This window comes from Enoplosus armatus, chromosome 9 (genome assembly GCF_043641665.1).
Source record: "Enoplosus armatus isolate fEnoArm2 chromosome 9, fEnoArm2.hap1, whole genome shotgun sequence".
NCBI classification, from domain to species: domain Eukaryota; kingdom Metazoa; phylum Chordata; class Actinopteri; order Centrarchiformes; family Enoplosidae; genus Enoplosus; species Enoplosus armatus.
In genome coordinates this window covers 21,327,155-21,340,289 of record NC_092188.1, presented here as the reverse complement: position 1 = coordinate 21,340,289, position 13,135 = coordinate 21,327,155, and the positions used below count along the sequence as shown (strand labels likewise).

The window sequence follows — 13,135 nt, the reverse complement described above, 5'->3', positions numbered from 1 at the left end:
TAGGATATGTTATGCGTGTGTGATTCATAGGTTTAAAAAAAAAGAAGTGGGGATTTACTGTTTTGATGACTCATGATGAGTCACCTTGTACATATAGCGAGAACAGAGTAAAACTAACCAATATAGTCTAGTTGTATGAAATATTGAAAAAAAACTTTTACTAGTAGGCCAAAAAGGGGTCAAGAGGTCTGCTGCACACTGTTCAGACCAATCAGAATCTCTCAAACCCAACAACAGCCCTTAATATGAACTCCATGTCAGCTGTTAAGCGCCTGCAGTATAGCCCTGCCGGAGAGATAAAACCCCAGGTAACCAAGGCATGCGGGGGGGGAAGCCATGCTGGAAACATAATTCTTATGCAAATTAGCACGCAAGCAATCGATACAAAGGCCTCTTTGACCTCCCAATGTCTTGCATGCTTTCAGCTTGTGTGGTTCCTGCAATCAGAGTTACCTAACATTATGGTGAGACAGTCAGTCAGTCAGTCATGTCCCTGGCAAAGAACAGCCTCGTCTGCCCATGCTCAGCCATGACAAGGCTTTGACATCACTGTCAGACTAAGAGTGACTAAAACTGACAATCCCCTTTACCTCAGAGAAAGAGAAATAGGAAAAACACTCAGCTATTGGGGAGGAGGGGCAGTAAAAGGGGAGGGAAGGCGGAAAAGGCCTGGATGATTCACACAGCACGCACCGCAGCGGCTGAGGTAGCCGTGTCTTGGAGTACATGAGTCATGTTTATCATGCAGCAGCACTAGGTAGGGATTGCACAACTTTCACTCCATTAGGAATGCTGCCTTAGTGCAAATATTCACCTGATGATGGAAAACAACAGCTCTAATGCCTCTAAAAAAAACATTTTTTAAAAAAGGGCTCCCAGTGATAGTGGCACACATCTTTTACACTCGAGTCACTAGCCATGCTGGGAGGCTGCAGCAACAGCACATCTGCCAGAGATCTGGAGCTCACAGTCACAACATAAAGTGCAGCCCAATATTTGTGCTGCATTCAAATAAAGATAGTCAAAACCTAACATCCCCTGGTTTGTGAGCATGCAAGCATGTGCATCCTTTTCATTGAAGAGGGAAAACTACAAGAAAATCAACAGGATGGAACTATTTAAGGCCACCGCCCCCGAAATCCCTCTGCCTTCATTAGCCTGGCTTTCCCAAGAAGGTCAAACCAAATTCTTAATTAACAATACATCAACTGAGTGTGTTTTTATGACCGGGGCCAGGCAATGGGGTGTAATATTCCACCGTAAAGCAGAGTTATGGCCCACACAGTAAAGGTTAAAGCGATGATGGCGGAAACAGTCCGGTCCACCTTAAAAACTAAAACCCTACAGTGGACAGCGCCGTGGTGCTGAAACAGCTCCGAGCGACATCTGTACACAAGAGGAGGGGGGGTAGGGCAGGGGGGGGGGGGGGGGGGGCGACAGGATCTACCGAGACTTTAACGTTGAAATCACACACACCCCGCGTGCGCCATCGCCACGAAGGACACCTTAAATGATCTTTCCAGTGTCATATTGTGTAATCTCGGTGACGTTCGTGGGGAAAGGTTAAGCAATTTGGCGTGCTTTTTACGTGAAAATGGCGCCCGTTGCTGCTAACCCAGCCCATTATAGTACAGCTATAGCTACAACAAAGTGGGGGGGAAAGAGCTTGGAGTGTATGCCGCATTATAAAATGATACTCAGCCATTCAAATAAAGAGTTTTCTAAAGGGGGAGCCGAGAGATGATGACAGCCGGGCGAGGGAAAGACGCTCCTCACCTTGGTCCTGTCGGCTAGTAGTCGACTGTATAAGCTCTAGCTTGGATGTCAGGAGGCAACATGATCCACCAGGATCTCACAGAGACACAATTATACAAATTCACGCCGTAACAACAACCCACAAACACCCGGGGTTGTTCACAGCACCGACAGCTCTCTTTCTTACTTTAACATCGACTGTTCCTTCGCTTCCTCCTTCTTCTGTCGGTCCATGACGCCGAGGATGATCTTCCTCTCCTCCTCGGTGAGGTGGCTGAGGTCCGGCAGCTCCGGCATGGCGCCGGCCGCTGAGGCAGCAGCAGCAGCGGCGGCAGCGGCGGCAGCAGCGGCAGCAGCAGGGCCAGGGCCGCCCCGGGGCCCGTGTGGAGCAGACATCTTTTACACACAGTGGCTAAAAAACAAAAATAAAAAAACAAAAAACGAGAAGAGCACCGTCAACCAGCAGCACTCCGGCCGATATTTGTTACATTTTACATGCCGTCAAAATTCAAATAGGCGATGGGTTTCGCTGGAGGCACCGTGGCTAACAGACGGCATGACATCTCGGTGAGGAGTGTCATGCACATATTACACTGTGCTGCAGGAACATGAACTACAGGCTTCACCCCCATCTATTCAATGCTCATAATGGGGTTATCAAACACGCTGCAGCCGAATGAGCCTTGCCTGCAAACACAATCAAACAGCTGCAGGTTGAATTTTACAACATGAACATTTGTGACACAGAAGACACTCAAGATTAGAAACAGATGCCCTTAAAAGAAGCAGGAGTGCACAGGCTGTAGGCTACAACCTTCAGGTATTCCAAACACAAGCATCCATCCATTCAGGGATTCAAAGAAAAAAGTCGAAAAATAGAGAGGATTTTAAAAAAAAACAAAAAAACAAAAACAACTCTTGCCTTTTATTTTGCAGTCATGTTAAATCCTGTCTAACCCATCGCTGCCATCCTTTAGAGAGGTTTTACTCGCATGTTGGAATAAAAAAAGGTGCCCGCTCCGTCCTTGTTTGTTTTCGTTTGGAGTCCTTAACCCTCCTCTGTCACTCCGGTTAGCTCGCTTTCCTCCAGGTTGGTAATTCTTGGAGATTTCTTAAATGCACAAAAATGGATGCAACGAGAGAGAGCGAGCGAGAGAGGAAGAGAGAGAGGGGGAGAGAGAGAGGGGGGGGGGGGGGGGAGAAGAGGCGGAGCGATGGAAACACGTAGAAGAATAAAGCCGAGAGGACGCGCTGGATGTTCATTGACAGCAGGCAGACAGCAGCCGCAAAAACACGGACTGGAGGGGCCGGAGCTGCCCTGTACCAGGAAGAGGCTGGATGCATATTTCATAACGAGATCATGAGTACCACGGAGGGGGGGTAAATACAGAATATGACTAGTGACATGACTGCAGGTGTGGCAGTGGCTCCGGTCAGTCCTGTTTTGATGCAGTGTACAGTACACACTGGCTTTGTTGCCAGCTGACTGTGGGAAATGTTGCTGATGATAAATGGAAGAAAACAAAGCTGAAACAGTTACACAAGGCCTTCAGCTTCTCTGATGTGAATATTTTCTGATATAAAAAGGAATATCTTTGGGTTTTGGGCTGTTTGGTGACACAAAATCAAACATTTTAAGATGTCACCATGGGAACTTGTGATGGGCACTTTTATTTTATAGACCAAATGATTGATCAATTCATCAAGAAAATAGTGGTAGATTCATTTCAGCCCTATTTCAAAGTATTGTCAAGAATTTGGTGATCAAAAACAATCTGTGGGCCCATGGGGTCACAGAAAATCTCCAGGTGTCACATTTCACTGTATTAAACAAAATAGACTTTTTCCAGCAGCTCTAGACGCGCAGGTGCACCAGTCTTTGATTACACCATCACGTTTGTGTCAACCCCCTCGTAAACCCTTTCCATTGCCACACACGAGGTGACTTTCTCAGCTCTGACCCCTGAAGAAATCCCTGACCCATAGGATTTGAAGGACAACATTAAGAGGATAGAGCCTCTACCTCATTAGGGATGTAAGTCAATTAGCACCATTGCAGTGATCTGCTGCAACAAGATCATGATTTCTTACAAATGAAATGTTTTCACAGCAAAAACGAGGTTTAGTAGAAGTTTATTATAAATACACATCAGCAAAAAGCGCGTCAGCCCCATATTCATACAGATTTTGAGTATGTCCTCTGAAAATGTTACCTATAGCCCATAGGTAATTGGATATTCCAAAATTGATTAATTAGTGAAACATCGGCAACTCACGCCCACTTATGGAGCGATTGGCCAGGTGTGTAATACAGACACCTTTACGCCATCTCTGGTAGTTTTAGTAATCAACCATAGTAACATTTCTTGAACTTCATTCATAGAAAACAAAACTGTGAAACCACAAGGAACGTTAATTGTTGCAAGTAGGTACATGACATTCCTTAAACATTGGGTCAATTTAATGTGTGAATTTCTTAAATTGTCGTGGTGTTTGTGGATCCTGCGATGATTTGTTGTTTGTATGCATTTACAGCCTGTGTCCTTATATTTCAGATGATGCATAACTGGTCACTTGTCCTTCCCACAACTGACAAATTAAAACTTTTCTAAACTCTACTGAGTGAGAGCGGTCTGAACATGTCCCATGTGGGTGTGATCTTGGGCTCCACCTCATCTCTTGATGGCAGCCCCTTCTGTTCTTCTTCTCCAGCTCCAGCTCCGTCTATTTGACCACAGTCACAACATGCTTCTCCTTCTCAGACACCACGGGAACAGTTCCGGGTCTGCTGTGCTTGCGGACGTTCCTCTCCCTGGAAAACAAAAGAGGCAGAGGCGTGAATAACTCGATCCGCTGGTGAGGATATTCAGGAGAGGGACGGAGAGATCAGCAAACAGGAAAGGAGGAAGAGGAGGAATATGAGAGTGTTGACCCAACACCGACGTCACAGACTACACTAATGTACCCTGAAAATAATGCATAAAGCATGGATAGTAAATCATTCACAGTCAAAACACACAATGACGTGTCACAATACTGCCGGTAATTAGGGAAAAAAAACGCAGACCGAGCTATGAATCACTGGACGGCAGGGCAAACTGGGACAATCAATCCACCATACAAGCTGTAAATGAGTATGTAAGCCCTATTGAGACCATGTCATAGGGGGCAGTCTCATCTGTGAGAGTTTCCATTAGGCTGGTGTGACTGCATAGGTCTGACCTACCCTGGCTGCAGCCCAAGCCACCGTCACCTCTAGACAGGGGGGACGTCATGCCACCCCTATAAATAAATTGGCTCGCTCACTTCCTATACCGAAGGGAAAAACAATGAATACGCACTTCCTACGGCGAGCCTCTTTCATAACCCTCAGCTCCTTGCTCTGGTGGTAGACGTTCTTGGGTAGATGTCGGTGATGAGCGATGCGTCTGATCTGCGGGTGGTGCTGGAACTTCTCCTTCAGCTTCTGACTGTAGTTACTGGCCTCCCGCTCTCTGGGGGCGAGCTGCAGGACACAAGAGAGGATCAGCTGGTTAGATAGATAGAAGCAGAGAACTGATGAAGATCAAGCGATGCGATCGAAAGCTCCAGAGCAGCTACCAAATAGACCTTGTGGTGAGATCATTATGTCACCTACTGGGTCAAGTTTAGGTAACTAAAGAAAACAACATGGCTGCTGGCAGGAAACAGCATGCAACCCGGTGTTTTCCAAGCACATGCCGTTTTGGCCCCTGATGTGTAGTTACATTTTTTGAGGAGGTGCACATTGGCTACTGAGCCAAGCTGTGGTATAGCCCGGCACATAACCACTTTTCTAAAAAGGATTAAAAGAGATCTAACATGCTACTGAGCTTTCTGCACAGCCAGAACCTGCAACCTTTATGCTCACACTGCCACCGGCCATGACGTGGCAGTTCACGCTGAACTTGAGCCTGGGAACACCCACCGTCGAGTTTGCCCAGTGACAATTGAATAAAGTTTATTCAAACACACCAACTGCAACCAGTTTTAACAAAAAGAGAGAAAGGCAGCCTTACTTTGTGAAACTCCACTGTGAACGGAAAGTAAGACGAAACAAGTTCTGCAAGTTCAGTTTGATATCACAGCAGTCTCAGTCAAGACTGTCTTAGTTTTAGCCACATTTAACATGTACCAGTAACCTACCCCAACAACACTCAAACAAGCTCGAAAACAAAACGAGAAACTGTAGAATCTTGGTGAGATTAGTGTCATCTGAGCTGTCTTCCGGTAATGATGAGTATTTCCAGTAGCTGATAGTGAGTCAAGAGTTGGTTGCCGACCACAGTAATTATTTTGGTGGTGGCGTTTAGTTGATTACTGACAGCACCAGTATGCCGTGTTGCATCATAAAATGTTGGCCACTACCGTAAGCAGTAACTTCAGTGCGACAACGTGCTCATTCAAAACGGAATCAATGTCTGTTAAAAAGTGAAGACACCAGCTCAACAACGCCCCTCCCTCTCCGTCTCTCTCGCTCTCATAAAAACCAGCAGCTACTCGGACTCGCCCGGGCTGGGGCCGCCCTCCTCGAAGGCTTTTATTCTAATTAAAAGCAATGATTTGTCTCAGATTCAATTTGTTGGAGAAGAGCGGTTAGACGCTGATGCTGTTGGACTAAACTAATTCCCCTGGAAACACACATGGTTAGCCTGCTAAACACTGTTTGTATAATCTCAACAAGATGGATATGAGGTGGCAGAGGATGATGCTTCACTTAGATTGTGTTTGGCTAGTTGGGCTCATATGAGCTATACTTATTTAGCAAAGACAATCACAGAAATATGGGACTCAGGGACTGAGTTTGAAAATACAACAGGGGTGTTACTTCTGGGGTTAAGCTGAAACTACTTTTTTCAATCCAAAAGTTGACCAGGCTACAGCAAAGGGACAGTAGTAATTGCTATCTGACTGACACTCTCATCAAACAACCTAAGCTGTACACAGTCCACTGCAAAAAAAAACCAAAAATCCTACCTGTTAATAACTATAACCAACATGTCCTCCATATCAGCAGCTAGGGTCTCGCTTGAATAAACTGCGCTCCTCATCTCTGCTTGTGGCTGGTGGCTCGAGGCAACAGTAGCTGCTACTAGCATAACACACCTGACTCTCCAACTGATAGGTAGGTAGGTAGGTACCAGGTTCTGACAAGGAAAGAGTGTGTGGATTTAAAAAAAAAAACATATAGAAAATATGGTTCTGCTGCATCAATTCTTATCCTTTTCTTAAACTGTCTGACGATGTTATAGGAGTACGAAGCTAAATTGGTGGAGTCCTCTTAACATTGTCTGACTGTCTCGTGATTCTTGCACCGGGTCCACACAGGAGACATTTTAGCCGCATTCCACTTGCCGAGCTCCAAACGCCAGAACAGATGCGCTTCCATTTTAAAATCAACACAGCTGTCTACACGCACGATGGCTCGAGCTTCACTCGCCCTCCAGGTTTTTTTAGGCATATTTTCTTCTGTTTTACGTGTATAACTGCATTGACTGTGTATTGGGTTCTGACACGGGTGACCACACAGCAGCACTGTGGCTGAACACTTCCAGCGGACACACTGACGGAGGGTTGAAGCCGTTGTTGCTGCACTGCTTTGAGTAGACTTCTCTCTCTGACTTGTTTTTAGCAATGTCACTATGTTCCCTGAAGTCAGCAATTCACTTGGTAAGTACAGTGTTATCGTAACTAATAGAAACGTTGGACATAAATAAGACCCAATTTACACTAATCCAAAATGATCGATTAATTATGCTACATGATGTCTTTCGTCAGACTGTAAATACTGCAATAAAATTGAAAAGTGGCACCTCTTCATTTGATCAATGGAGCGGACAAGTCAAACAGTGACAGTGTCAATCAACCCAAACTTTTCCAAACGATTCAGTACGCTTTCCAACCTTAAATCAATGGGCAGTGATGAGACAAGGCTTCTAGAGCAGAGGAAATGACTGAAAGTAAATAGGAGCTGATTGATTCAACATGTTTCAGGTCTAGGCCTAAAATACAAAAGGGTCTAATTTACACTGGAGTCAAAGGCCGCTACGTATGGAGGTAGGTATGGAGAAAAGAAAAGAAAAAAAAGTGATGTGCAGCAGCTGATAGAGAAGTCCACATCAGTCCAGTGTGATGCCTCAAGACAAAACCTTGATTCAGCATCTCAGCATTTCTTGATAATTAAAGACCCTTTCAGTACAACTTGATTGTTAATGCTTCATTATGTTCGGAGTGGCCCGCTTTAAGTGATTGGCCGATTTAAACTGCTGATAGGAGCAGCCCTTGTCTGATCTCTTTAAGTGCAAAGCTTGCGAATAAATCGTCTCTCACACAGCGACGGTAAAAACAAGTGCCAAAAGCGGGCCAATTTTCCACTCTGAAGCTGCATTAAGAGAATAAGCAAGAGTGAATCCGATTAGGGATGAAAGATGGCTGTTGGAGATGGCACATGAGATGCCACTGATTTTTATTATTCTGCCATAACTGGGATTTGGGGCATTGGAACACTTCCCAGCATTTCACAGGAGCTTTATTTGACAGTTAACATTAGGGCCACTGGTTCTGCTAACACAGCCTATATCATCTGAATACAATACATGTGGTACTCGCTAAACAAGATAATGAAAGTCAGTGGAGATTTGTCTGGAAAGGGAATCTTTGTAGGTGATTGGTCCAACAAGTGCACATGCTTTTGAGTTTTTTGGACTTCTACCTCCCTACAAGAGTCGCTGTGCCAGTTGGTACATTGTACTTATTGAGAGTGATTCTACCCTAAGTCAGCATCCATCAGGGCATTTGGCAACAGTAGTGCCGCTGCTCCTGGCATAGCCACCCGCTCTGCTGAGGTGGGCCCAGGGCCATGGCCATGTTGAAGAATGCAGCGAACTCATAAAACAAGATCAGTTAATACACTGGAGGGAGATACAGTATGTTTGACAGCTGAGGAAAAATACGGTTGTACAGCCAATAAGCAGAAAGTTGCCTTAAATATGAAATCGATTGAAGCTGAAAATATGAGTGAAAGCAGGAACGACACGGAGAAGACGAGGCGGGACTCACCACTCCTAGCTTCTCAGTTGCGTTGGCTTTCCACAGTCGGATATTCATTTCATCAGAGCCGCTCAGGATGTATTTGTTGTCTGCCGACCACTTTATGCAGATGACGTGCTGCATGCGTTTGGTGTGGTAGACTTCCCTACATTTAAAAAAAATAAAATAAAAGATCAAATAAATAAGGCAATACAACTCCTTCACTCGCTGTTAGTAAAACAACCAAAAAACAGGATTACCATAATAATGTGACAACGCTATGGTAATGGTTTGGTTAGGTTTAGGCACAAAAACTACTTGGTTAGATTTAGGGAAAGACTGTCTGACTACTTCGTTAAGGTTAGGGACCCTTCGTCACCATGGTTACAATAATAAAACACCTGGTTATGGTTAGAAAGCAGGCAGTCAGTCTTGTCATAGCATGAAAAGCACAGGTGGAACTAGCAACATTAATAATGGCTCAGTTGCATTAAGTGTACTAGTGAGCCAGTATGCAAAATAGCAGGGCCTTGGAACTAAATGGAATGCAGTTGTTATTAATGTTATTGATTCCACGTGTGCTTTTCCATGGTTTATTTAAAAGATACCGCACAGGGGTAAGTCATAACATTTAACGACAGTATTCCATTTAGATGAGCCAGTACGTTGGCACTGGCATGATTAACTGGGACCGTCGTTAAAGTTATTAGTTACGCCTGTGCTTTACCTATTATGACAGGTCAAAATGTGTGCTGTAAAAAAATAAAAGGTCCATACTGGCTGAAAAACACCACATTTCTGCTCATAGTCAAGTTCCAAGTGTTTTCAACTGTTCCTACCAACACAAAATATTTATGTGGCATTCTAAGCCCGGACCAGCCCAGGCTGTGACTCTGTCCGGCTACATGCCCCCACTTACTGTAACACAACTGTTGCCATTTGTTCTGCAGCTTGAGAAATGTACAAACAACACTGTGTGTACCATTACGTCACATAGCAACCAAACAATGGCTGTTTTTTGTGGTCGAGATTGTCAGTCAAAACAATTTGCATCCCCACATTAGCTTTGACAACTAGCTACTATTATCAGCTATGGCCTTTTTCACAGCAGACATTTTGCCTTGCCATAGTAGGAAAAACACAGCTGTTACTAACCATATCTTTAAATATGAGCCAATCAACACGCTCTGATCAGGAGTATATATATTAATAAATTAAGTACATTTAAGAAACTTTATAGACCCTAGAAACCAAACTTCTAATACCATCAGCTATATTAAAAGAAAACTTGTACCGTTTACTGTGGCTCATTCAGGAGAACAGAAACAATGCTTATGGACCAGAAATACAGTCACAAAAAAATATACCGCGATGACAATAGCCATTTTCTAAACTGGCGATTAGGGTCATTCTAACCTGCTGTGACCACCGTCCTTGGCGAAGATGCGGATGGTTTTGTCAAAACTGGCAGATACAAACTCCTTCCCAGTGGGAGAATAGTCAAGATCCAGCACTGCAGAGACGTGGTCCATGTGCACTGTGATTGGCCGGTCCAGGTACCTCATGTCATATGTGTAGAGGCTGATGAAACAAAGAAGAAAACACTAAATTAGCCCTGTTAGTAAAATTGCGCTTTAGTGGAATCAGTAAAACAATAAAATGGGGCCATAGATTAATCACCCATCTGTTTTAAAAGACTACCAATGGTGCAGAGCTGGACTACAACATCCTCAACTCACTTGTAGTCCTCATTTGAACTTGTGAAGTAATAGGCTTCCATAGGGTTCCAGCATAATGTGTTGCTCCTCATTGTCATAATAACCTGTAGAAGAAAATGAAAACACACAATTAGATACAAATCATATCGTTGTGAAGAAGTGGGGAGAGAGAAAGGTAAATTCCTGCAGCAACTGAATGGTAGAGCCTACCTTTTTAAGTGGTGCTGATTCTCTCATGTCATACAGTACTATACTTCTGTCAGAGGCACAGCTTGCAAGAAGTTCAGTCTGTGGAAAGACATAAACTGTTAACTTTAAATATATCAGCGGGGTGGCAGATTTAAATCAGTCTGACGACAACCACTTTGTTGTGAGTTTGAACACGGACAAAAGTGAGGCCCGTCTGAGGGTGGTGTATGCATGGTTTCTTACCTCCACAGGGTTGAAGCGGACAGAGCTGAAGCTGTCCACGCCCCAGGTGAAAGAGCGGATCGGGCTGCTCCTCTGCTCGTCCCAGATGTCCACCTGCTGGCCACATGTTGCAAATACAGCGTCCTTCTGGTGATGGTCCAGTCCTGTGAAGACTGTCTGCAAGAGACAAGAATAATGTAGATTTATACTACTACTATTGGTCCATTACCATAATGTAAACAAAACAGACATAGTACAGCAGATGCACACTGATCATACCTTGCCCAGAATAGTGTTAACTGGTTCCTCTTCCTCTCCGTAAGCTGGCACCTCCATTTTCCATTGCTTGATTGTTTTGTCATCACCAACCTGTTACAGTCAGCATGCCAAGACATAAAACAGAAGCAGTTTTATGGGTCAGTTAATAAAAAAAGTCAGATAATGCTGAAAACTCCTCTCAGATGTTGAAGTGCAGCAGTCACCGTGAAGAAGGACGCTCCACAATAGCGGACAACCATTCCCCGGACAAAACCTTCATGTGCTTGGAGTGTGCGGACACATTCGTGTTTGGTCAGATTCCATACTTTCACCTAAGGGTCAAATAAAACATCCTCTTAAATGTCAAGAATGAGTGCATAACATATAGTAATATGTATACAATGTCCCACAGTTACAAATAACGTTACTGGCTGAGCCATTGCATTTACACTTTGGCAGATAGTTACCTCCCCATCGCAGGAGCCAGAGAGCAGGGTGGAGAGGCTCCTGGTGTGCTTGGCCATGCAGTTCACCCCATCTCTGTGTCCGTCCAGGGAGGCCAGGAAAGGCTTGGCAAACACCCGGTCAAGCTTAGTGGCATTCAGAGCCCGGGTGTACTCTCTGCTCACCTCAAATGGATGGAGTGCCGGGTCATAGTTTCTAGGGACTAACAACAGAGAGTAGTCACTCATTAGTGGGACATAAGGCCATTTCACTTGCATATATGATGATATTGATTTTAATTGGAAGCATCAAAAGGACAATAAAGCCAGCAAGTAAAAAATACAATATGATGACGAATACACATTACCAGGGAAACCTACAGCACACCACATCACTCATTCGATGGGGCTTATGAACATACTGTGGATTTTATGTTCAGATATAGCATTGTTTCAGGGCTAACTTCAACCTCTCGAGCATCTCTGATGTCTATACACAACATAAAGCTAAGTTTTGGGGCCAGCTAAAATACAGATAAATGATACTTGCTGGAATCACGGAGATATTCCTTTCTAGTAATTCCTACATAGATTCATTCACGTTTTTATAGGTCTCATATGACCTACTGGACCAGCACACGTGCTATAAGCTAATTCACAATTTTCATTCAGTTTTTAAGGTGGAGGATTTAAGGATTTTAAGGTGCTAATGTTGTAGATGTTAGTTACCTGCACATATTTGAGATGCATCCATTAGCCATCTTATTTATACCCAAGCTTGCAGACAAGGAGTTTCTCCAGAGATAATTACATTGTCACAAGGTAATGATTCCTAAAATTAAGTAGTTTGTTAAAAGACTAATAGACTTATTTAATAGACTGTGTGTGGCTACTGTTTGCTGAGAAAAACATGCTAGCATAACTGCTAGCAAACAGTGTTTAGCATATCCGAGTTTAACGTTCGTCACTTACCACGCTGAATATCTAGTTTGGTCTCCCGGACATAATCATCCGGGTTCCTCGAGAGGACTTTAACTTTCATTTAGCAGCAGAGTGAAAATGGACACACACTTCAAAAAGGCAGTTAGTTTTAAGTTCAGCAAGAAAAATATTAACAAGCACTGGCCATGTGTTGATGAAGAAGAGATTCATTGGGGCCGCGTTGCATTGTGGGATGTCCAGTCCTCCTGCTTGCGTCACTGACAAGTTTAAGGAAACAGCTGTCAAGGTATAACATTTAGCAAGAGAAAGGCCGGAAATACTACTATTTTGTCTTCAAACTTTGTACTTTCATTTTTTTCATGTGAAAAGTTACCCTAAGGAGTGTCGATTCAAAGAATCGTGATAAACGGTCTTTAAAGCACCTTTCCTCAAGAGGCTTTTCACAAATACTTGAGAGAGTAAGGAGATTAAGTCGAACAACAGCATACCTTGAAAAAAGACAAACTATGAGAAAAGATACACAGGCTTTTATGAATGAAGTGTAAATTCATCGAGATAGAA

The 13,135-nt window shown here is 43.9% G+C and overlaps 2 protein-coding genes across 5 annotated transcripts in view; both read right to left on the bottom strand.

Moving 5' to 3' along the window:
• rims2a (regulating synaptic membrane exocytosis 2a) overlaps positions 1-2,151 on the bottom strand; it is a 135,196-nt gene extending 133,045 nt beyond the window's left edge. For 3 of the 4 annotated variants that reach the window (XM_070911386.1, XM_070911387.1, XM_070911385.1), the window contains exon 1: positions 1,943-2,151. In XM_070911386.1, the coding sequence (XP_070767487.1) occupies positions 1,943-2,151 (209 nt within the window). The remainder of the gene's footprint in view (positions 1-1,942) is intronic. The other variant, XM_070911389.1, reaches the window with a different exon arrangement.
• A 1,720-nt stretch (positions 2,152-3,871) lies between these two features.
• On the bottom strand, positions 3,872-12,714 carry dcaf13 (ddb1 and cul4 associated factor 13). The gene is made up of 11 exons (XM_070912120.1): positions 12,605-12,714; positions 11,657-11,856; positions 11,414-11,521; positions 11,211-11,300; positions 10,953-11,108; positions 10,731-10,808; positions 10,542-10,624; positions 10,219-10,383; positions 8,833-8,968; positions 5,097-5,260; positions 3,872-4,567 (listed from the first exon to the last, which is right to left on the bottom strand). The coding sequence occupies exons 1-11, from the start codon at positions 12,672-12,674 to the stop codon at positions 4,480-4,482; spliced, it is 1,338 nt and encodes a 445-aa protein (XP_070768221.1). The 5' UTR covers positions 12,675-12,714; the 3' UTR covers positions 3,872-4,479.
• Positions 12,715-13,135: the final 421 nt, after the last annotated feature.